We start from the raw sequence: 25,147 nt of genomic DNA, 5'->3' as shown, positions 1-25,147 counted from the left end.
TTCTGAATAATTGCTGAAGGTACTGTGTCTGTAGTGTGGTGTCTGCACTTCGAGAGGGTTCCCGAGTCTTGGGCAAGGGCCTGGAGAGTTAAACAACACAAAGACACACAGACAGAGATAGGGGTCATCCTTGAAACAAGAATGCCAAGAATGCCCGCTTTATTGTGTTCCAGGGCAGCTTATATAAGTGCCTTCCCTGACCGATGGTCACACCCCAGCTCTGGGGGTCTTTCAGCTTCAGGGCCACCAGAAACCAGGGTCCCTTGCTCAGAGCAGCTGCAGGCTGCTTAGAGCAGAGGCAAACAAGTTTTTTTACAGGAACTTCAGGGTCTGGTGATTCGCAGTCCCCAACAATCCTATATCTCTAGGTAAAGAAGAACCACATCAGAAGCCGGAGTGGTGATTCACACCTGTATTCCCAGTATGTGTCAAGCTGAGGCAGGATGTGATGGTGACTCCAAGACTAGCATCTACTGGATGTGAGTTCTAGGCCGACCTGACCTGCACAGCAAGATCCTGTCTTGGTGGGAGGGTGGTACATACGAGTTGGGGGAGAGACTATGAGAGAATGATTATCATACCAGTATTTAAAGTTGGACCTGAGCTCAAATTCCATTCACATCACTGATAGCTATGTGACCATCTTGGAAAAACTCTTTCTGAAGCTTCTCCAACTATGAAGTGGGGGCCTTCATCGAACAAATTTTACTGGACTGTTTGGCTAAATTTGTGAATATTCATAAGACTACAGGCATTTAACAAAGAATAGTTGTTACTGATGTAATAAAAACATCTTTATAATTTCATTTTTTAGCTTACAAAACCATTGTACCTACATGTTCCCGTCTAATATTCACAAAAACTCTGTAGAAACCAACAACATCCCTTTCTTACAGATGAGGACACCAAAGAACAAAGAGACTAGCCCCCCACCCCCTTAAGGGTAACTGACTAGAGGTTGCTTCAAAGCAAGTGAAAACTAACTCATTGGAAAGCCTGGTAAGATCACTCTTTCTGTACCATGACAGAGGCAGCTGAGAGCCCAGATTTGGGGAGAACCTATGCAATTTTTGTTCATTTATAAAGAAAAATTTGCTCATCTCTTTTTAAAATTTTCACGTGTATGGGTGTTTTGCCTCCTCTTATATATCTGTGCACCACGTGCTTGCAGAGGCTGTAGAGGCCAGAAGAGAGCTGAAGATCAGTCTTCTCAACGAGCAGAGAGATCTCTTGGTGTCTCTGAGTCGCTATTTGCTGATCTCTTGCCACTGTTTAAGAACCACGTGACGTCAACACTCAAACCAGAAAGCCCCTCAAAAAGTTTCTGCCGAGACATACACTAATGTAATACACACACACACACACACACACACACACACACACACACACACACACACACACACACTTTTCTGTAAAAAAAAAAAATCAGAAAATATAAAGCTCTTCAATGGCTTCACACTCCGTTCGTCTAAAAGTTTGTTCTCAGTCACCTTTCTAGGCCTTTTTCGAACACTTCAAAGAAACTAGAAAATCATTTCAGCTTTGGTGCCACGCCCCTTAAGGAGACACGATTTAGTGAAAGAAAAAAAATCACAAAAGTGGGCGGGACTCTAGTTGGCGAGGTAGGTTGAAAGATTGCGGAACTAAAGTTCCGGTGGTTGTGGTTCTCGGCGGGAAGTCAATTGGAGGGACCGGTAGTGGAAAGCTCTGGAGCCGTTTCCGGCCACCTCAGCGGGAAGCGGAGACGCCAGCGGCTGGCTGTTGGGGAAGTGAGCGGTAGGTGTAACCGGCCACCGCGGGAGAAGAGAAGACAGCGACTGAGGCGGCCGGGTCTCCATAGCCTGGGAAGATGGTGCTGCTGACGATGATCGCCCGCGTAGCGGACGGGCTTCCGCTGGCCGCCTCGATGCAAGAGGACGAACAGGTAAGCTGCACCCGGAGCCCGGAGCCCTCTAGTCCCTGCGAGCTCTCCCTGCTCCCAGTGATGGATTCCTTCCTTGGACGAGCGAGACCCTGGCAACCTCGCAGGCACCCCCTTCTCCTCTCCCGAAGCTCTGGAACCGTTTGCTGGTAGATAGACTACCTCTGAGAAGGAATCTTTGTCGGAGGAGTTAGAGTTTAATGTTACCTGTTTCCCTTTAGACAAAAAGCTCCGGAGAAAGGATACCTTTGGCTCATTGTGGTCACCCAGCCAGTTTGAGATGAGTTTTTAGGGACTTTCTTAAAATTCAGGACTTTCGTTTTCTGCTGCTGCTAAGGCTGTTGTTGACTTATGTCGTGGAAGATAACCCTCATTTCTTAACCTCGTTTTCCTGTAGCACCTGATCCTTGACCTAGCCTGATGACATCTTTTGAAAGAGGATGAGGTAATATTGCCACTTGTCAAAGTTGTCAAAGTTCAGTACGGTTCCTACCTCCACAGTTATGCCTGATTTTCACCTGCTCTAATAAAGTCTATTGTTCAAATGAGACCAGGAATATGATTAGAATAAATGAGAGGGCGGGGAGCGGAAGATACATACTTTGAGAAATATTTTTTTCCCATGAGAGGTAGCAGTGGGGTAGAGAGGATCAAAATCTGGGCAGTTGCATTGAATTCTATTGGAGGAGGGGGACCAAAGTGGATCTGAGACGCTATTTATTATTAGTGGCCCCTTAGTTTCTGCTTGAATAATTTTCTGAAAAATTCATAACTGTAAACTTGGTATTTATTTGTTACTGATCGGCCAAAACAGGTTGCTTTTGTTTCATTGACAAGAAATTCTCCCCAGAAATATTTTTGTGATTGTGATTCCATTATTTCCCTTTAGTAATTTCGATTTTAAGTAATGTTTTCTTCTGAACTCGTAATGTCTGCAGAAAGCATCCATCGTATGCTGATTTTTGCCATCCTAACAGTACACAGAGCGTTATAGAGTGTCCAGTACACAGCAGCACTGTCCCAAGCCTTCTAAGTGCAGTGATTCCTCCGCCCTCATACCGTCCGTATTACAGTGCATGCTCTCATCACCCTTCGTTAGAGAGGGAAGCCATGAGGCTTACAGAGAATAGGCTGCTTGCTTAAAGTCACACAGCTAACAAGCTGGGGGCCCTGTTTTACCTGGCACTGTTCACGTTTGGGACTGGATGATTCCTTGTTGTCAGAGACTGCCCTGTGCCTTGTAGGATGTCTCCTAATATCCTTGGCCTCTACTTCCAAATGGTAGGAGCACATTCCCTGACCTCTTGTTCTTACAACTTGAACTGCTTCTAGACACTTCCAAAAGTTCCCTTGGGGACAAAAAAAAAAAAAATCAGTTCTGGTTGAGAATTGCTTATTATAGTAATCAGCTTCTGTTTTCTTATCAGTATCAGTTTGGCTCTAGACCAGAACCTAAGTTCCTAGCCACTCTTCTGCCCTGCCACATTTAAGACTTTTCAACCTTGCATTCAATTCTTACTAATACAGAAGGAACTTTTTATTAAAAAATTGGTACATGTTCTATATAGCTGGTGCTTGCCACGAATTGATACCTCTGCCTTATTTTCTTGAGACAGGGTTTCTCTGTTTAACTTTGGAACTTGCTTTGTAGACCAGGCCTGCCTCAAACTCACAGAGATGTGCCTGTCTCTGCCTCCTGAGTGCTGGGATTAAAGGTGTGTGCCACCACCACCCAGCAGAGATAACTTTTAAGGCATAGATTATTTTGACCAAATAGTTCTATATTAAGTCCACTAATTGTCCAAGTCAAAGTAATTCATGTCCTTTTAATTATTTGTACGGTACTCATGAGGTTGTTTTTAGGTCTTTACTGGGTGCCAGGCCCCATCTGTGCTGTTACCTGCTTTGTTACGGAGAATGACTGGTTACTCAGATAGCGTAGTAGAGTGGCACGTATCGTATAGACAGGGCAGTGTGTACAGTGCTGACTGTGGCTTAACTAGAAATTTAGGCTTCGGGCAGGTAGAGAGGTGCTTCACAAACCCAGACTCACTGGCTGATAGTCCTCTTCATCCTCTTCCTCTCTCTCTCTCTCTCTCTCTCTCTCTCTCTCTCTCTTTCTCGTGCTTTACTCTCTCTAAGGACAGTTTTTCCTTTTAGGATGTTTGCCATTTCTTTTATCTACCTTTCTATTCTACCTCGAAATTATTGTATTTGATTTAATTTTGCTCAAGTTCTGGAAGGCAGTTCAGCTTCAGGAAAGGTGTTAGAGCCAGGTAGACAATAGGGAGCTCCAGTAAAACAAATGCCTGCTGCTCAGTAGAACTGCCTCGCTTCCGCTTCTTTTGTTTAAGGGCGGTTACTATAATTGCCTACAGAGGAAAAGGCTTGTTCTTGGTCGAACTAACCTTTGACCAGCTGAGTTTATCAAGGATCCAGAGATGATAAGACCTTAGCTAAATGTCCTTAGAGAAAACAGTGATCTTTGGCAGTGCTAAAGTATGTGGGAAGTGGGAGATAATGAGAAGGATGAAGTCATCACCCTGATATCAGTGATGTGGAACTTGGCTGTTATGCAGCAGTTGAGGGGTCACCCATGCTGGAAAGAACTTCTCACCCATGCTTCGTAAGTATACCTGGTGTATTCATTGGTTTGTAAAACAAAACCGAGTCTGAAACCTTAGAATAGTAAAAGATGCTATCTGGCAGCACTAGTTGTCTACTAGGCCTAGGTGACATGGCAGAAGTACTGAGGTTCTGAGGCAAATCACTGTCTTGTACCTTTTGTCATACAGAGTCAACCCTGCGCGTACTAGACGACCCTAGATATACCAGTGGACGACCTCAAGTTCGCCCCGTGGCAGAGCCAACCGTTTTCATTCTCTTCATTATTGGAGTATTATATATCTCACAGGGCAGACAGACACTTGATTTCTTCTACATGAAGTAGAAAGCACAATCAGGGCATTTAGGTATTTTTAGCTGAGCTAACTGACTGTGAGTCTTTTGTGGTTTTGACATTGAAAGCAAGTCGCATCGGTCTGTAAAGCAGTGGTTATGTTGTTTTTTAGTGGGGTCTCAATCAGCTACCACATGGCTCCTTGAGCGTTTCCTCTGAGTTACATGATTGACAAGACATGGTCTAGAAGGCGGAATGTCATAGTGCCTGAAGTGGAGCCTGTGGGGTCAGATTATCTAGGTCATATCCTAGCCCTTCCCTTTCTAGCCCCATAGAGTCCTTGGCCAATTTTGATTTCTAAAGTATAACATTGGAATAATAATTCTAATCAACTCCTAGGGTAAATAGGGCGATTAAATTAGTTAAATTATGTAAAATGTTCAGAATAGTCCCTGACAGAAAATGTTAACTTTGTTTATTTCTAAAGTGTTTTCCGAATTCTAGCCTGTCTTTAAATTTACAAACCAGAATTACGCAAACTTTATACAAAGATGCAATGAATTGGAATGAATGAATATTTTTTATACTGTAGAATTAATCCATGCTTATTTAAAAAGTTTAGTGACTTATATAACCAAAAAGTACTAATGGTGTTTATTTCCTGTAATCTATACTCAAATATTCTCATATTTCCCCTCCCTCTTCTCTCCCCCCCGTGTGTATGTAAAATTAAATAATGAGTTATTCTATAAGACTGACTTCATTTCCCCGCTACCAGTTGTACGTGTAGAATATTGTTTCATATCATTAAATATTTTAGTGGCTGCCTAGTAGTCTATTGTGTAAATGTGTCAGAAAAATTATTATTTAGCCAAAATGATTTTGTTTTTAGGAATGTTAATGCTAGCTGAACCAGCTTTGGTGTTGATTGTCATACTGTAATCTCTGTATGTAGATTTACCCAACATGCATGACATTGCTTTTTTTTTTTTTGCAAACTTTGAAATTGTAGCATGCTTCCAACCATTATTTCTATAATCAGTATGACTTTTAGTTTTGTTCTCTCAGGTTTATGTTGTGTCTTAGAAAGTTGGGAGATTTGTATCAATTTTTATTAGATTGTCAGGGTTGTGTGTTTTTGAGCTGTTTGTTTTGTTTGGGGTTTTTGCCATCATTTTCTTCAGCTGTGCCTTTAAGGTGTTCATCTGCCTTTAGCAACTGAAAGAGCGATGTTATTTTATTGATTTAGGAGTGAAGATTGCACATATTTTCTAAGGTCACTGGGTGATCCAGTGTGGAGCCATGGCTGAAATCATGCTTGCTGTTCTTCATTATCACTTCAGTGACACCCCAACATTAGCTGGGTCCCTTACCAGTGCTGCTGTGGGTTCAGATCTCTTTCTCCACATAGTGTCATGCTGAAGCAAACAGATTGGTAAATTTCATTCACATATAAAAACAGGATGTCGTTCACCAGTTCTTACTGATGGAAAGCATGTGATAATATTCACTAACATCTTCTGGCTGGCCAGTCGTGGATAGATGCATGCAAGCATACTGCTTAATATCGTTTAATGTGTGAATTGACATAATGTGCACATACATATGTACATTGATACCGAAGCATTTCTCAAACAGCATTATATCAGATCATTGCTTTAACAGCAATACTATACAAGATGAATCCACAATAAGTGTACTGAGTGGACTCTCTCTGACTGTCCTGGCTTCCCTTATGCTTATTTATTTCCCCATTTATATTGGCATTCTAGGTCACTATCTTTGTGTACTTGCGTCTTTGCAGACCTGTCATGTTATAACTACCTCCTTGTTTCTACTATTGGCTCAGTGGTATATGTCTAGAAACTTGATATTTCATGGTGTGTCCCTCTCAGACTGTGGGAGAACTAATATCACCACTTTTATTTCAGCATGATGAGATGTCTGCCAAAGGAAGGCCAGTCTGTCTTTCTATACAAAATAAATAATTTCAAAAATGGGGTAATTAGAGCTTTCTGTCACATGGCAGTGTGTATAAACTGGCTGGTTTATAACCAACAAGAGATACTTCTCTAGGTCTAGAGACTAGACATCCAAGAGGACAAGGCTAGTAGACTTGGTGTCTGCTTCTAGTTCATAGACAGCAACTTTGTGTGGGTCTTTATGTTCTACAGGGGCCAAATTAGCCTTCTGGGGTTTCATACAGGGGCATCAACCTCAGCTATTAGCGCTCATTTGTCATAACTGACCATTTCCCAGAGGCTCCACTTCCTTAACATCAGCTTGGTGGTGAAATTTCCAGCTTACAGATCTGAGCAGTAGAGAGCTTCACAGCATAGCTACAAAATGCCCTCCTCCCTCCCCAGGATGAGTGTGAGTTGGCAATGGCTATTGGTCATGTAGTAGGTTGGTAAGGTATGCCGTTGATCCTTTCCAAGTGGTGTGACTACAGTATACCCCTCCTTTTCTTTTTAAGAACTTGTTCAGAGAAATACTAACTGTTCCATTTGAGTGTTAGCCTTTTTACACATATCTCTCTGGATTCACAGTTGCTGCCCAAACTGGTAATAAAGGCTAGTTGGCCTTTCTGCCTAGTTACATTGGTAGTGTCCGTGGGGTTTTCAGTCACAGACATGCAGATAGTTTTACTTAAATGCTCTTCCACTTTTGTGGAAGATTCTGTTGATACTCCAACATCAAAATGAGAGTCACCGGTCTTTGGTTCTCAGAACTTTCTCCAGGGTGTGTCACAGGATGTGTGGTTTCGTGCCAGGAGCTGTGAGGGAAGTGGGTGAGAAGGGGGATAGTACCCTCATGGTAAAGAGAACACTGAGTGCCTCACATGTAGTTGACAGACACACTTTTGCTTGTTAGCAACTAAGTACTGGGGTCTTGAAAAAACTAGGAATTAGATTTTCTTATTTGTTCTAAAAGTTAGACATTTTTCTTTATTGAAATGAATCTTATTAACTGCTAAATGAAGGACTTTATTTACATAGTATTTTGTGGTATCATGCTGCTTCTAACTGATACAGCTTTGTGTGTGTGTGTTAAATTCTTCAATGAAGTTATCTTCTTTCAGTCAGGCCGGGACCTTCAACAGTATCAGAGTCAGGCTAAGCAGCTCTTTCGAAAGTTGAACGAACAGTCCCCTACCAGATGTACCTTGGAAGCAGGAGCCATGACTTTTCAGTGAGTATAGATCTGATTTCCTTGTGATCATTTAAGTATGAGATTCAGTGATGTAGCATCTTCTAAGATCATGACAGTAGGGCTGGGGAGATGGCTCAGTGGTGAAGATCACTTCCTCTTCTTGTAGAGTACCAGGTTCCGTTCCCAGCACCCCTGTCAGGTGGCTCACAGCCACCTCAAATTCTAGCTCCCGAGCATCAGATGCTCTCTTGTACACTTCCGTGTTGCCACTACTCACACAAGTACTTCCCCCATATACTCTATTTTTAAATGCATTTAAAAATGATGCATATATGTATCATTTTTAAAAACATTTTTTTAAAAAGTAGCAGTGTTGTTTCCTTGTGTGAGGCTTTGTGCAAGAGTACGTGCGTGTATGCACACATGAGCCAGTGCCAGAGGACAGCCCGGGTGATGGCCTCAGGCTCTGTCCCCAGACTCTGTCCCCAGCAATCTCTCTCCCAACTAGGCTAAGCTAGCTGGAGTGAGCCCCAGGGATCTCTGCCTGTCTCCTTCTCCAGTGCTTGGATTAGAAATGTGTGTCACACCTAACGCTTAAAAAAAAACCCAAAAAACAAAAAAAGTGTGTTCTTGGGGCTTCAAGCTTGCAAGACATGTAGTTTACTGACTAAGCCATCTCCCCAGCCCAGAAAAGTCACAGTTTCTTAAACATAAAGATAGCTTTAAAAATAGTCTCTTTGTGGAAGCACTTTTTCTGGCCTTCTTTCTAGAAAACTGAAATCTTAATTTTTTTTAAGTTAACATGCTTGTGGTAATTTAAATTGTTAACCTGTGCCCAGCAAATTCTATACCATACCTGTCATGTAATAATAGGTAACTTCTTGCTTTAGAAACATCTTGGAGCAAGACACAAATAGCTCAAAGATGTTGCCAACCAAAATAATATCATATCTCCAAAAAGGGTTTCTCTACAAGGACTTTAAGGAGATCCATAGGTATTTAGCATGTTGCTTGATACATAGAGAACAGACAATAATATTTAAAAACTCTAAATGAATTTAAAAGCATCAAAGTCAGTGGCTATAGAAGTCGTGGCTTTATTACTGGGGCTTGAACCCAGTGCCCTGATGCATGCTAGAAAAGTACCTTCCATTGAACAGTATCCCCAGGCACTCCATGGTTATGAACAATGCCCAAAGCTAAGAGAGGGATGGAAGAAACTGTGTCACTTTCTCAGTGCCGTACCGGAGAGCCTGTCAGAAGCAAAATAAAGGAGAAGGGTTTATTTCTGTCTCCTAGAGGGCACTCCATGACAGCAGTAAAGTCACAGTGGGGAGGGCTCGAGGCAGCTGCTCCCTCTGCATCTGTAGGCGGGAAGCAGAGAGGAGTGCTGCTGTTCAGCTTGCTCCATCAGCCCTGGATGTCAGTCCACAGAGCCCTGATGTTTAGGGTTGGTCTTCCATCTCGGTTAAGGCAGTGTAGAAACTCCCCCAAGGAGTCACTTCTAGATCCTGTCAAGTCGACAGTATCAACCATCTCAGGAACTTTATTGGATTTTTAATTATCTGTAGATTATTGGTGTTAAATGATACATGCCAAGTTGAGTATTTAAAAATCAGAAAAGATTGAAAAGGAAAGATACTATAGAAGATCACAGCAAAATAAAAGAGGATCGGCTAAGTAAGCTGCGTTTGACAGCAGCTCAGGTGGAAAGGTCTGCTAGGACAAGGAGGAGCTGCTTGCTGAAAACCAAACACCGCAAGCAAAAGTACTTCAGCTTATCAAAATCAGGTATGCTTTAAAAAGAAAATGATAAACACCCCATTTTATAAGGTAATTGCATATTATCTAAGGCATTTTTAAAGATACTTTAATTAACACCAAAAAAGAGCCATTTGGTCATATGAGGCAGCATGCGCCTGTAGGTTATGGCAGGAGACCTGTAGGAGCCCATGATTTGAGACTAGCAGCCTAGACAACTTAGCCAAAAGAATGCAGATGTATCCATTTAATTATATATATGATACAGTTATCGTCCATTTCTACAGGTTCTGCCTCTGTGGAAGCCATGTCTACAACAAAGGACCATGCATTGAGAATATTTTAAAAACTTGTATCTGTTCTAAACAGACTGGGTTTTGTGTTTTTTTCTTATCATTACCTAAACAACATAACAGCTATTAACAAGGCATTTATACTCTATTAGGTATTTAAGATGATTTGAAGTCTACAAAAAGATACACATGGATTTTTTTGCAGATACTGTTTTACCTTGTGTTAGGAACGTAGGCATTTTCCAATTTTAGTAACTCTGGGTACCCTGGATGCATCCTGCAGACACTGTAGGACGTTGTGTAGTTCTGCATGGACTAGAGGACAAAGACCTAGAAACGAGTGTGTGAACTTGGAAAGAAATTTTCTTCTGATTGCTGTAGGACTTGCAGAGTCTTGGCTTTTTTTCCTGCTGAAGAACTAGTAAAGGCTTCTTTTTGCCGGACCTCGTGTTGTGTCCTGGATGCCCACACCTCCTAATGGGCCAGCGTTCTCCTAATAGAGGCACATCAAACGAGCACAGTGCTTGAGAGCAGGGCTTGTTAAACTTTTCCACCTACTTTTCTGCCCATGAATCTTTACGTGACTCTGAATACATAGGTACATAAAATAGCACACAAATATTTACTGGTCATGAACTATTCAAAATTTTATTTTATTTTATTTTAAAGATTTATTTATTTATTATGTATACAACATTCTGCCTCTATGTATGCCTGCAGGCCAGAAGAGGGCATCAGATCCCATTACAGATGGTTGTGAGTCACCATGTGGTTGCTGGGAATTGAACTCAGGTCCTCTGGAAGAACAGTCAGTGCTCTTAACCTCTGAGCCATCTCTCCAGCCCCTCAAAATTTTATTTTTAAGTCATTTGATGTATAAGTAAATTTATTATTTTGTTAAAACATAAGCAAATTTACATGCTCATGAGATGAATGTCTTATTTTTACATAAAGGATTGAGTTGACTGAATGTTTGATTCTTCAGGGTATAGAGCATTATCAGTGTTTTTTATCTTCATTTTGATTTCATAATCTTCAATGCTGAGGACGCTGCTTTGCATAAGTATGTAGTGCAAAATGGCAGAAGCATGGTTAAGGCCATTTCAGAAATAGGTGGAAATTCTGTCCAGATTTCAAGCCAAAATTCATTTAATGGTTTTATTTTTTTTAATGCAACTCAAACAGCAGGTTTTAAAATCAAGCATAACTAATAGTAAAATGAATACTCTGATAGTTACATAGTGAGGAGTCATGATAGGGAAATGTCTTTGTTTTCTACTATCAAATCAGCATTTTTTCTATAAGAGCAGAAAACTTGCTGTATTCCACAAAGGAACACTTCGTTCGTGATGGAGCAGTTTCAGAACTGAGCTCGTGTGTTTCAGGCATTTGTAGGAACATGTCTTGACACATGTGTTCAGAACTGAGGCTGCAGCGAAAGCGTGTCATGCATTGTTGCAAAGCCCTGAAATACCTTGTTCATACAGGCTCCAGTTTCCATTTTGTTTTGCTCATTCAGAAACATTCTATATTCTTGTAAACAGTGCCATATGGGGTCACAATCCACCAGTTAAGAAGAGATGTGAGCCCCAAGTACATACGGTGAATGTTCAGCTGACAGATTCACAGACCTACCCACAGTGTACAACTTGTGGGGAACCCGGTTTGCAAAGCTTTGGGGACAGCTAGCTGTCTTTCGGATAGTCACTGTCAGTTCTGTAGAAACCTTGTGAAATCACGACATTTCTCGTTTCCATAGTGGGATTCATCCCGAAATACCCCAGCAGTGTATCACTCTTTAAACCTGACTGACTTCCTGTACTGACAACCGTATACCTTTCCCCACACTACAGGGCCCTGGTGTGAAAGCATTCACTCAGCCAAACCTTTGTTCTCATGGTCAAATCTACAAAGGCTACTCCCCCACAACTATCCTTATTGGCATTACTTATTGACAAGAAGAGCCCTGAGCAGGAGGCACAGAGCGGAGAGACAGTTTGTCTGCTCTTGCTGATAAACAGATCTCAGCGGCCCTGAATTCTCTAGCAGCAGACTCAGGAAGGTGTAATCCACTGGCCTTTGCTCTGCCCTGACAAGCTAATAGTATGCTGTGCTTCACCTTTCATTTGACACAGGTCTTAGTTTAGGAAATTAACTGCACCTTTACAGGAAAAACCAGCCCCAGAGAAAGAAATTCCTTCTCACCTGGGTGCCTGCAGATACAGCAGCCCAAGGGCCACCTCCATCCTAATCCTCCCTGGGGAGCTGCACAGCCACACCCATTCTGAGATATAAGGCACTACCTTATCAGTCTTTATCCATCCTGTTAGCCCTAAAATAATGTCTGCTTGTTAACTCTGATTGGGTGTATAAACTAGAAACCTAGTGGGATGGGTAGAACAGCGAGGAACCTGGAGGAGGAACATCGAAAGGGCGGCATCAAGAGCGCATTACAGAGAACATAGAAAGAGTAAATGGGACATGACAAAAAGACTCTGTGAGCTAATTTATTTTGCTTACCCTCAGACCTCATTAGTCAGGTTTTCACCTACTGTAGCGATCCTTCTGAATCCCAAGAGATTTAGTGGGGTTTAACCCCAACATGAACCTCGATAAAGAAGCTGGGCTTTAGAACAAGAAGTGAAAATGAAGTGCTTTGAAGAAAGCAATAAATTCCTATTTGGGTGTTTGAAGAAAGGGACTAGAAGAAAGGGGATTATAAAAGTTTCACAGAAGAAAGAAATTACAGAGGCTTGAACAGAAGAGAAGGAACGGAATTTCTCCAGGTGTGTAAAAGCACCACTGTGAGAAAGACTATCTGAAGCAAGTGTGTGGGGTCTGGTTTGTCATAGACATGTGCCATCTGACTGTGATGACGCATGACTCACTGTTTCATCTGAAAGGCTATGGACACTACCAGAATATGCCTTTATTTTACTGGTAGTGTGTGTCCTTGTAGCTTTGAAGCCGGGCAGTAAGTCCTGTTTACTCCTCTGGAAAGGAAACTATCATAAATGGCGGCGCAGATTAAAGTTAAGAAGGTCAGTGAACTCAGGTGCCCGTGCGAGAGAAAGGACAGCAGTGTCATAAATGCTACTCCGGGCCTGAGAGAGTACGTAAGGTTTTAGATGTTCCTTTATTGGACTCTAGGATGTCTCAGAGTCAGGAAGAGAATGCAGAGAGGCGAATTTGTGTCTGACTTTGTCCACTGCATTTATGAGCTCTATTAGTATATGTTTTGTTAGGATAGAGTACTGTGAATAAAAGCTTTGAAAGCTTTAGTAGCTTAACTTTTCTTCAAGGATAGCCTGTTAGCCTGTAGTCACAAAGCCCCTTCCTTTCCAGAATGCCAGAGAGCTCACAGAAAGGAGTAAGTTTCATTGTTGAAATTTTCCCCAGTTGATTAGAATTCTTCTGTACCTGGCTTTTCCTTTTGGGCTACCAACCAGGTCCCAATCATGACAGGGAGACTTATTAGCTTTGAATGCTTGGCCAAGCTTAGGCTTGTTTCTGGCTAGCTCTTTTAACTTAAATTGACCTGCTTCTCTTTATCTACCTTTTGCCTTGTTTTTTTTTTAACTTTTTTTTTTAAAAAAGATTTATTTATTTATTTATTATGTGTACATCATTCCTTCCATATGTGCCTGCATGCCAGAAGTGGGTGCCAGGTCTACATTATAGATGGCTGTGAGCCACCATGTGGTTGCTGGGAATTGAACTCAGGGACTCTTGAAGAGCAGTCAGTGCTCTTAACCACTAAGCCCCCTTTTTACCATTTTTCTCCTGTGTGTCCTACTCTGTCGGCTGGCTGACAGTGCCTGGCTGGCCCCAGGCATCCCCCTTTCTTTCTCCCTCATTGTCCTCCTCCTTTTTTTTTCTCTTTCTCCTCCTACTTATTCTCTTTGCCCACCAGCCCCACCTATCCGTCTCCTGCCCAGATATTGGCCAGTCAGTTTTTTATTAGACCAGTTAGGTGCCTTAGGCAGGCAAGGTGAAACAGCAACATATCTTTTCATAGTTAAACAAATGCAGCATAAATAACATGTTTTACATCATTAACATAGTCAGCAGAAACAAATGTAACACACCTCTGCCTAGTTAAAGTAATGTTCTACAATCTTCTTCCAGCCAGAAATAGGCAGCTTGGCTCTTTTTAGGTTACTTTTTCTGTGCCAGTAAACATTATCTCATTTAAATTTCAACATTTTATCCTCCATAAATTTTTAGTTCTATTTTATGTTGTGGCTGGAAGGACTTTAATGTGTGTACACAAATATTTTTGTCATACAGGGTCAAAGGATGGATGAAGTCACACCCGTAGCTTTCAAAAATAACCTCTTAGATCTTAATATATATTAATTGAATAATCGTGTGATTAATAAATAGTTACAATGTATCTACTCTCGTGGGTATTTTTCCTATTTTATGTATATGAGTTTTCTGCTGCATGTGTGTGCCTGTGTATGTGTGCACACGCATATGTATGTACTATGTGCATGGCTGGTGTTCACAGACGTCAGAAGAGGTGTTCAGATCCTCTGGAGCTGGAGTTACAGAAGGTTGTGAGCCACCCTGTGAGTGCTGAGAATGAACTCAGATCCTTTTGAAGGACAAGTGTCCTTACGTGCCGAGCCAGCCTTACCAGCTCTGTTCTTTTGGATATACATTTAGTAGTGAAAAGATAGTTGATTTCTTGGTTCTAACAATTTGTGATCTGAAGTGAACCATTTTACTCAGGCCAGATGTTTTCAAAAGCTGATGTGACCCTAAAAGTCAGCCTCAGCATGAAGGACGGTTCCTTCGTGAGTAACCGTGTCCTGCTTTTCCCTCCAGCTACATTATTGAGCAGGGCGTGTGTTACTTGGTCTTGTGTGAAGCTGCCTTCCCTAAGAAGTTGGCCTTTGCCTACCTGGAAGACTTACACTCGGAATTTGATGAGCAGCATGGGAAGAAGGTGCCCACCGTGTCCAGGCCCTACTCCTTCATCGAGTTTGGTAAGACTAGACCCTGCCTTTCTCTGTTAAGGGAGTAAACATTGTGGAGAAACTTTCTGATGCACTGGTTATAATATCCCTGTGGAATTTGCCTAGTTAAGTAATAGGAAGAGTTTGATTCTGTCTCTTCTCCAGCTTACCTTTTGGTCCGTTTGAATGAAGAAGGCTTCCTTCTTATCAGTAAACTTCTCCAGTGCCTTGTCCTCCTCCCCATGTGCCTTTCTGTAGGTTAGTCTGTGACAAAGTCTGCCTGACAGAGTACTTGACTACCTCGTCATAACTGAGTTCTTTTCGCCTATCTGTAGACTCACAAAGTGAGACTGATTTTATGAAAATCAGAATTTGGAAATCAGTAGTGATGATGATTGGTTTTTTTTTCAGTAGAATAAGAACCTCTAATTAGAAAATATCTGGTATTTGAAAACCCTGTTTGCTACACTCAGAAGTAGCAAGTGTGAGTCTGTGTTTGCACAGGAATTATGGGAAGGTTCAGCACCAGTCAGACCTGTAAAAGATTGTAGTGTCAGTAGGTCACAGGATATGGCCTGTGTGTGATAAGCCTTGGGAGCTAGAACAGGCAGAACCAGAATACATTGCTGAAATCCTTAGTCAAAAGAAAAGAACTTTTATGTGTTAGAATTTCTAAAGTTTTCAAGTTTGTTAGACAGGTGCATTATCTCGCTTTTAGTAATAGAGAAAAAAGGTGGCCTATGCTAATTTTTATGATATATAATTTTTAAATGATATTTTTCTGGATGATATATTTAGTAAATCCAAGGGAATAGTAAGACAAGTATATTAGGATCACAAAGGAAATAAATGGCTTACTCAAAGAAGTTTGAGGTGAATAAAGCTAAAAACGGACTGTAAGGTAATCGCAGGTATAGTGACCTGGGAGCAAAAGAACTGGTTATTCCCAGCCTCAGGCTGAAGATGTAAGCAAAGAGCGGTTTCTGAACTGAAGAGGAGAGCAGGTAGGGGAGAGCCCATCCGGAAGGAGCTGAAGCTTTTCGTGGAGGAATACTGCTAGTCCACAGTGAGTCCTCAGGAAAGTGAGTGGCTACCTGGCAGCCCTGCCTGCTCCCTCCTACTGCTGGAGATCCTTCATGGCCAAAACCTGATGTGCTCCACACAGGCCAGCATCCCAAAGTGCAGGAGAATGGAGCAGGTATTGAACGCCAAGTCAGCTATAAGCATAAACAGCAGTACATTGTTTTGGCAAGAGTTGAACGTATTTCTAATAGGTCATTCCCGCAGTTCTGTATTGGTGGTTTTGGATGCTTTTTATCACATATGATTTGAAGTTGAAGCATGGGGTAAATTTGGAAGGTAGACTGCTGATCTAACTCTTTGCCTTTTTAGACTGTGCCAGCGTTATTTCAGGGGATGTGTGGAATTAAGTAAGAAAACCCAGAAGTTCTCTGAATACATTTGAAATTTTTCTGTTTTTGGTAATGGGTACAAGAATGGATCTTCATTTCTCTATGGATTCTGATAGTAAATGTCCCAGGGACGGTTCACCTGAATAGTCATCTTAACACTTTACAAGGAGGCCAAAGCCAACAACAGACCGATGACAGATGTTGGAATAAACTCAAGGCAGTAGGCAATGGCCAGTCTTGGAGTAAACTCAAGTCCTGATGACCTAGTTCAGTGGCTTGATGGACAGGAAAATTGTTAATGGTTGTCTCCCATCATTTTAGATACCTTTATTCAAAAAACCAAGAAGCTCTACATTGACAGTCGTGCTCGGAGAAATCTCGGCTCCATCAACACTGAATTGCAGGATGTGCAGAGGATCATGGTGGCCAATATTGAAGAAGTCTTGCAACGGGGAGAAGCACTCTCAGGTATCTGAAAGCAAAGTCAGAGAAGAGCTTGTCAGAGTGTAGCTAGGACTCCCAGGAACTGATTACACAGCAAAGCTTCCAGGGTGGTGGGGATTTTACCTTACAGGACTAATTCTGGGTGCTAGAACAGTGTGAAGGACTCACAGAAGCAGTTACTGTTTCTTAGAATTTACAGAGTTAAGTAAATTGAATGCAGAAGCATTTGTACAAGCTAAGGAAGCATTCCTACAAGTTCATAGCCAAGGTTGTGTTAGGTTCTCCATGTCTCCTTGGGAAGCGTTACTGCTCCTAGGTCAGGTTAGGAAATGTCATTTTCACCAAGTTGTTCCTCCTCTAAGGCTATAAAAATACCTAGTCTGCCCTCAGCTTCCTTCATCCAGTCAGTTATTAAATCTCTGTTATGTGGAAGGTGTTGTGTTCTAAATACAGAAAGTGGGAGGAACGCAAATACGTCCTTCTCACAGGCTGACAGGCGCGATGTCCCAGCCTCGTCAGCTTCCTTGGCATCCTTAGCAGTGCATTCTGACCACAGTCACCTGTCCTTTCAGAACTGGCTCTTGAAGACACTTACTTGGTCCTTATAGCTCAGGTCCCATTGTCTCCTACCTGGAACTCTTAAAGTACTTGTTTACACGGTCATTAGCATGTATATTCATTTGTATTTGCTTGTTTGTATGTGTGCACATGAGTATGGAAGCAAGGTCAGCTTTGAATGTTGTTCCTTGGGTATCATTCACCTCGGTTTTCTTGAGACAGTCTGTCCCTGGCCTATTTTTCTAATTATAATTGGTTTTCCAATTATGCAAGGCTGGCCGACCCAGGGGTCACCTATCTGATGCCCACGTCTGAAATTGCACTCATTGCCACTGTGACTGACTTTGTCATCAGTTCCGGGAGCGCAAACCCAGGCCCTCGTGCTGCGCACATGGAGACACTCCCTTCCCCGTCCGAGCTACCTCCTAAGTCGTTTACTAATGTATTTATTTATTTGCCAATTTAAAAAAGTCTTCCCTGTGTGTATATGTTTATCATGTATGTGCATATGATTATGTGTGCAACCTCAAGTCAGAGGGCAACCTCAAGTATTGATCCTTGCCTTCTGCAAGATATATTAAAAATAGAAAATTTTAATATTATATTTAGATTTAATATTAATTTTATATTATAATATAATAATATTATATTATATTAAAAATAGAAAAATTATTTAGACTCTTTTTTTTTAAAATTATTTTTTAGTTTTTTCACAACAGGGTTTTTCTATGTTGCCCTGGCTATCCTAGACTTGCTCTGCAGACCAAGCTGGCCTCAGACTCACAGATCTGCCTCCTGAGTATTGGGATCAAAGGTGTATGCCAACACCACCTGGACTTTTTTTTTTTTTTAATTCAGACAGTGTCTTACTATGTAGCTCAGACTGGCCTGAAATTCACTATATAAATCAACCCGGCCTCGAACTCACAAAAATTCACCTGCCTTTACTTCCCAAGTTCTGGGATTAAAAGTGTGTGTCACAGCCTTGAAGTCCTTGCACTCAGAGGGCAGAGGTAGAGGCAGAGGCCAAGGGATTTCTGTGAGTTCAAGGTCATCCTGGTCTATAAAGTGAGTTCCAGGACAGTCAAGGCTATTACACTGAGAAATCCTGTGTGTGTGTGGGCGGGGGGGGGGGGGGTAGCGTGTGCCACCACACCACAAGACAGTGTCTCTTTTCTTAGCATGTGCCTGTGAGCTTCTGGGGATTCTCATGTCATCTCCTGTCCTCTTGCTTCAGAGTTACAGCATCTGACTTTAGGTGGATTCTGGGATCTGAACTCAGTTTGTATGGCAAATACTTTATTCATTTAGTCTTCTTCCTAGCCTATATCAGAGATTTTTATATATTTTTATTAATGTGTCTTAAATGTATACTTTATATAATACATAAGCCTATATTTAATATAAGTACTTAAATATATTTACTTTGTTTTGTAGTTTTGAGATGGTCATTTTAAAAATTTTTGGATTCATTTATTTTCTGCTTAAGAGTGTTCTGTTTGCATGTATGTATATATGCCACATGTGTGCATCTGTGCACGCTCCTCAGATCCCCCCCAGAACTGGAGTTATGAATGGTTGTGAGCATGTGGATGTTGGGAGTTGAACCTGTCCCTCTGCAAGAGCAGCAGGCCCTTTTAACAACTGAGCCGTCTTTCCAGCTCCTTGAGACAAGGATTCACCTGGGCTACAGGTGTAGCCCTGACTCACCTTCTGCTTCCTGAATGCTGACATTACCAGTGTGTCCCACCACACTCAGTTTGTGAGACATAGTTAAAGTAAGTCAGTGTGTAAAATTAAGTAATTATAAATAGCTAGATTAGATTAAAATATATGTGATGTTTAATGTTATTTGAACTTGAATATGTACATGTAAACTCTTAACTTGTGTGCTTGTATGTTTGTTTTTTATTTGTGTGCATGTAGTATCTGTACGTGTTTGTGTGGGTGTGTGCGTGCAACTGTATATCTGTGCTTGAGTGTGTGGAGGCCAGATGTTGACATCTGGTACCTCTGTTGCTCTTCACCGTATTTATTAAGTCAGGATCTCTCTCTGAGCCTGGAGCTCCGTGATTCAGCTGGCCAGTGAGCTCCTGGGATCTGCCTGTCTCTGCTGCCTGGTGCTGGGCGTCCAGACACATGCCACACATGGCTTCTGTGTTCCTCATGTCTGAGTGGCAGTTTTTTGCAAACTAAACCATCTCCTCAGCCCTTAGTTTTTTGAAGAGAGATTTCTATGAGTTTTGTGTGTTTCACATACTTTTGTATTTTTTTTCATTATAATGGTTGCAGACAGATCCTATAATAAATATTTTTACATTCAGCTTTGCTGGGTACTTATTAGCAGGAGCTTGCCTTTGTGTACTGAGGAATTTAGCCTTTATGTTAGCAGTCCTCAGTTACCACAGCACACAGCTTCATACTCCTTAAACATCAAATTGTGAGTGACTGTGTACATTTTTATTTACTAGACTTTCTACCTGAGATAAAGCAGACTAACATAAAAATTTTTCTTAAATCCCAAATTTTTGTATTTCCATTTATCCACAAGGTAAGGCTCTCTTGCAGACTCTAGTTTGCTTGCAGAGCTGACAGACACGCTGAATGGCAAGGATTTGCACTTCTGACTTTAAGTATATTTGCCTGCTTGGTGAGATAAGAAACTACCTCAGAGGATCGTTAGCTACATAGAGAGGACTCCACATCTCTGGAGTGCTCATTTGTTGTAAGCAGTCAGCTAAGGGAGTCTTCCTGTGCCTTGTTCTGTTAGTTACCTTTCTCCTTGCTGCACTCAGCAGCCTAGAGGAGGAAGGTTTGTTTTTGCTCACAGTTTGAAGGGATACAGTTGATCGTTTCAGGCTCATGGTGCTAGGGAGTGTGCAGCTGGGTTCCTTTCCTCCTCACATACAGAGTAACTGGGGCAGCAGACCGGAAGGAGGGTAGGGCGCATCGGAGCCCACTTCGTGCAGCCAAGTCTCATGTCTGAAAGCTGTAGAGCAGTGCCCCTAGTCGTGGGGTCAAGCACTCAAACACAGAGCCTGTGTGCAATTTTAATTACAAACCTTGACACTTACTGTCTTTCCGTGATACGGGCAGAGCAGATTGTTTTCACAGAAGACAAAGTAGAGATCTGGATCATTGTGTGTCTCATCAAAAACCACGCTGCTAGAGTCCTTGTCTTCCGTTATTGCTGATAGCTTTAAATGGGTGTGAATTCCACCCCCACCCCCCAGAAAAAAATTCATAGTAATGTATGCAGAAGGAGTAAAAAAATATAGACAGGAAATAGTTTGTGAAAGAAGTATTGGGGAGAAGCTTACCTAACTTGAACATATTTCAAGGCAGTGAAGAGATTTCATCATCTTTATTAACATTGATCGTCTCAACCTGCTTTTCCTTCTAGCTACTTCTAGCTACTAATAACTCATCAGCTTTGCATGGAAGGCAGAAGAGTAGATCTTGTGCATTTCAACAAGTTCAAATTACCTTTTTTTACTGCCTAGTAAGCAGTAGGCTGTTTCTTTATCCAAAGGTTGAGACTGCATATTCCAAAGGCAAGAATCACGGGTGATTTGATGCTCTCTGTCCTCTAGCATTGCTCAGGTCCTGCCGTGATACAGGCATTTGCCGAATGACTCCCAACAGAATCTCGTCTTTATACACCACAGGTTTCAAAATGCTCTTATGCAGAGGAATTCTCTTAAATATTACTTATTTCAGGCCAGCAGTGGTGGTGCTTGCCATACTCTGGTGAGAAGATCACAGGTTCAAGACCAGCCTGAGCCTCGTAACAGCACCTCGTCTGAAGCAGACAAATGGTTGCTTATTCCAGATGACCTTGTCGTTGTTGCTTTCCCATTTATTCTCAACAAGTGTAGAGTCATTTAGCAATTGTTTTTAGCAGAGTTGTGACTTAATAAGAGCAGTTTTGATGAAGATTTAAACAAGGATCTTAAGAGAGAGAGAGATTCCCTGGGGAACAGAGGAAGTGTGCACTAGAGATGTGGGTGCAGCTTCTCAAGAGAAGGGGTCATGGCAGATGTTTGCTGAGCACTGACTGTGTGCCCCGTCCTAAGTACTCAGGATACAGCATAAACACGTCATTTAAAAATCCCTGTCCAGCTGGGCATCATTCTGTTAGAATCAGCCAGACTCAGAAAGACCAGATGCTGAATGTTTGCTTTCATATGTGTTGATGGAACTGGGGACGGGAAGATGGGGAGAAGGGGAAGGAGTGAGTGGGGCTCCTGTGATGGGAAAACAGAGAGGGCGTGAGTGGGGGGCAGGGGAAGGTGGATTAATGTGAGCTTGAGGGCAGCCTGGTCTACAGAGTGAGTTCCAGGACAGACAGGGCTACACAGAGAAGTTCTGTCTTAAAAACAAAAACAACAACAACAAAAAACCTGACCAGTTGAGATAGCTTCTGGTAGACTGACCAGAGAGAAGATGGTTGTTTCTCTCCCCTAGTGTTTCCTTTTCTGACTAGGTGTTTTGTTACTCTTGGGACCTGTTGCTAATGTAGTAACTGTTGTGCTTACTTTAAGTAATCCCATAGTTCTCAATCAAATCCAGTCTGTTAAGTAACTCCAAATATTCCAAAGCATTGTCTATTGTTTGCTTGTTTGTTTGCCTTAATCCTGGTCCTGGTGTCTCCGTCTCCATGCCACTGGGATTATAAGGCATGTGCCATCACACCCACTTAGGAAACATTGGCAAGGAAGAACCAACCGAGATTATGAAACAAGTTTTCAGAACACTTTCGAAAACAGTTGAATTGGAATTTGTTTACGTCAGTTAGAATATTTGCTTTTGTTGTTAGCTTATGGAAGAAGATGTCTATATTACAGATGTGAGGGCAGTCTGTTGACATTGCTAAAGGCTTAACTGACTAGATATTTGTGGGGGTTGTTACGGTTTTTTAGAATCAATTTAACCAAATTACAATTTAACTTTTGTATGTGTGTTGAAATACTATGTCTGATAGCTCTGATTTTGTAATAATCTTTACTGTGTGAAGAGTCTTGGGATTAGCAATCACCATGGAAGTATAGCTTAATACTCAGTAGACAGATGATTAATTGAGGGTTTTTTTTTTTGGTTATCTTATTCTTATGTGTGTGGATTAGACCACTTATCATATAAAGGATAGAGAAACAGCTCGTAGGTTGAGAGTGCTTGCTATTCTTGCAGAGTCCCAAGTTTGGTTCTCAATGCCTACATCTGGTGGGTCACAGCTGTCTATAACTCCAGCTCCAGAGGCTCTAAAGCCCTCTTCTGACTTCCATGGCATCCAGTCTATATGTACACACACACACAACATGCACATACACGTTTCACATGCAAATGCACATAGACATAAATAAAAAAATTATCAGGTAATGGTGGGCATTCAGTTCTACATGCCTAGCATGTTCCAGGCCCTCAGCACCAGATACACAAATAAATATATAGATAAATAAAAAGATAAAGAAGAATATCAGCTCATACCTATCAGGTGTTTGTCATATGCCGAAACTCTCCCTCTAAACCAGTCTGTGTACCTACTCAAATTTTGATAGTGCAATGATTATTTTATTGTTAAACATAGTTTAAATTCATGGTCTCTTTACTCTGCCAGTCATTTTGGTTGTTTTTATGCTTTAATGTTTTGATAGAATACTCCAGGGTTCTAATCAATGTTTTCTCTTTTCCTCTTTTCAGCATTGGACTCAAAGGCTAACAATTTGTCCAGTCTGTCTAAGAAATACCGCCAGGACGCGAAGTACCTGAACATGCGCTCCACTTACGCCAAACTTGCAGCGGTGGCTGTATTTTTCATCATGTTGATAGTGTATGTGCGGTTTTGGTGGCTGTGAGGTGTAGTGAGCCTAGTCGCGTAAGGGAGAACCTAGAACCCGGCAGGTGTATGTTTTCAGGAAACTGAGCTCACAGGGCTGTGTATTAGAATCCAAGTGGAACTTCTGCCTCTAAAGACCTTGCAAGAAATGACCTGTCCTGAAAATGAAAGCTGGCGCCTCGTTTAAGGAAAGCTTAACCCATATGGAAGTCTCTTTGGGGGCAGAGACTTTCTCTGGGTGCTCAGCCATATGTATTAGGGAACAGTAGATTGTTTCATTTCTTTCCCTCCCAGTACATTTGTTAGACAGCAGAACTGGGCATTCTCTTTCTCTGATGGAGCCATCAGTGAATTTAAGGTAGCCAACCCCTGCTAGCAACATCCTGAAATTCCCCTCAAAGAAGGCGGCCTGCTGGGGGGTCTAAACTTTAATCAACATTCCTTTGTTGGTGACTTTCAAGTAAAACTCAAAGTACCTGAAAGTCAATTGCTTTGATGCACAGATCTTGTCTGTTGGCCATTGTAGGAAGTTAACCTTTGTTATTTTTCATTTATATTTTGCTTATTGCACAGTTGCTTTGGGGTTAAATCAGTTACATTAATATACCTTGAAATTATATAGTATTGCTTGACTAAAAGACTGAAATTTTTCTGTCATTTACTCTTTTTTTTGTTTGTTTTATTTCTATTTTTTTGTTTTGTTGAGACAAGGTCTCTCTAACCTCAGCTGTCCTGGAACTCATGTAGACCAGGCTGGCTTTGATTTACAGAGATCTACCCGCCTCTTCCTTTACTCTTTAAGATTTAAAATCCCCTGGGACATTGTTAGTTTGGAGTGTTTGGTTGCTGTAGAGTGAGCGTAGGGTAGGGTAGTCAGAGAAGAAAGGCCCAGCCCGGAACGCCAGCTTTGGCCTGCCCCTTACTCCCACTTTGTCCTCTATACTTTTTCTCATTCTTAGTTTTCTTGCCACCATAATTTGCTTAATTTTATAGTTTCATTTTTAAAATATCCTACCAGGATATTCCCAAGTTTCAAACTGTGATGGACTCAGCAGTGTAGTTAGTTAAAGGTATCATCTTTGCCAGTCAACTACTTACATAAATACTCAAGTATATTATAGAGAACATCTCTGAGAGCCCCTCATTCTTCTTTCAGTTCTTGTAAATTCTGTAAGAATGTTCTAGAGACAGAGAACTCATGAACAGTGGCTTCTATTAACCAATGAAAGTACGTAAGACTTCTTTCCCCTTTTTGCTCAGGGACAATGGGGATTTCACCTTTTACCTTCTGAGGTAGAATTTTATAAGTGGGAAGAATAGGCCTTTTGAGTATTACCACAAGGGCCTACTCAATAGAAACTATAACTCCTGCAGATACTGCAAGCGTTTCTTTAAATTGTACTGGAAAAATGAGCCAACTTCTTATTTCTTAACATCTTTGGAAAGACTTTTAGTAAGCAGTTTTATAACCCTGGGATCATCACTGCTGCCCTATTCCTGGTGAAGGACAACAGCCTCACTTCCTATGAGAAGGCCGGTAGGGATGCTTATTGTATTCCTGATAATCACAGAACTAGAATACATGTTCTTCTACTCTGAACATAATTCTGCCAATTAGAGTTTTGTGCATGAAATACAAAATGACTTTTTGTAGAGAACAAGTGCTTTTACGTCCCTAAAAGGCTTATCCCATAAATAATGACATTGGCAATAAAAGCCTTTGGAAGACTGAAAACCTAAGTAGTTGCACCATAGTGTTTGGTGCTTCTCTAAGAATGGAGGGTGGCAGCTCATTGTTGAGAGTTGCATGCTGCAACCTAATGGTCAGCAATGAAATAAATATTTCTAGAATGTTCTGTTCTCTTCAGTGTGAAGTTTGTTGTCTAGTTAAATCATGTGCACATAT

The 25,147-nt window shown here is 41.5% G+C and overlaps 1 protein-coding gene across 1 annotated transcript; it reads left to right on the top strand.

Annotated features, from left to right (window-relative positions):
• Window positions 1–1,709: 1,709 nt before the first annotated feature.
• Window positions 1,710–25,097, top strand: Sec22b (SEC22 homolog B, vesicle trafficking protein). Its single transcript, XM_048447546.3, has 5 exons — window positions 1,710–1,924; window positions 7,903–8,012; window positions 14,861–15,021; window positions 16,725–16,871; window positions 23,106–25,097. Exons 1-5 carry the CDS (start codon window positions 1,850–1,852, stop codon window positions 23,258–23,260), a joined length of 648 nt encoding a protein of 215 aa, XP_048303503.1. The 5' UTR covers window positions 1,710–1,849; the 3' UTR covers window positions 23,261–25,097.
• Window positions 25,098–25,147: the final 50 nt, after the last annotated feature.

This window comes from Myodes glareolus, chromosome 17 (genome assembly GCF_982192425.1).
Source record: "Myodes glareolus chromosome 17, mMyoGla1.1, whole genome shotgun sequence".
Taxonomy (NCBI): domain Eukaryota; kingdom Metazoa; phylum Chordata; class Mammalia; order Rodentia; family Cricetidae; genus Myodes; species Myodes glareolus.
Note: the sequence above shows the minus strand (reverse complement) of the source record. Positions and strands in the feature narration are given on the sequence as shown.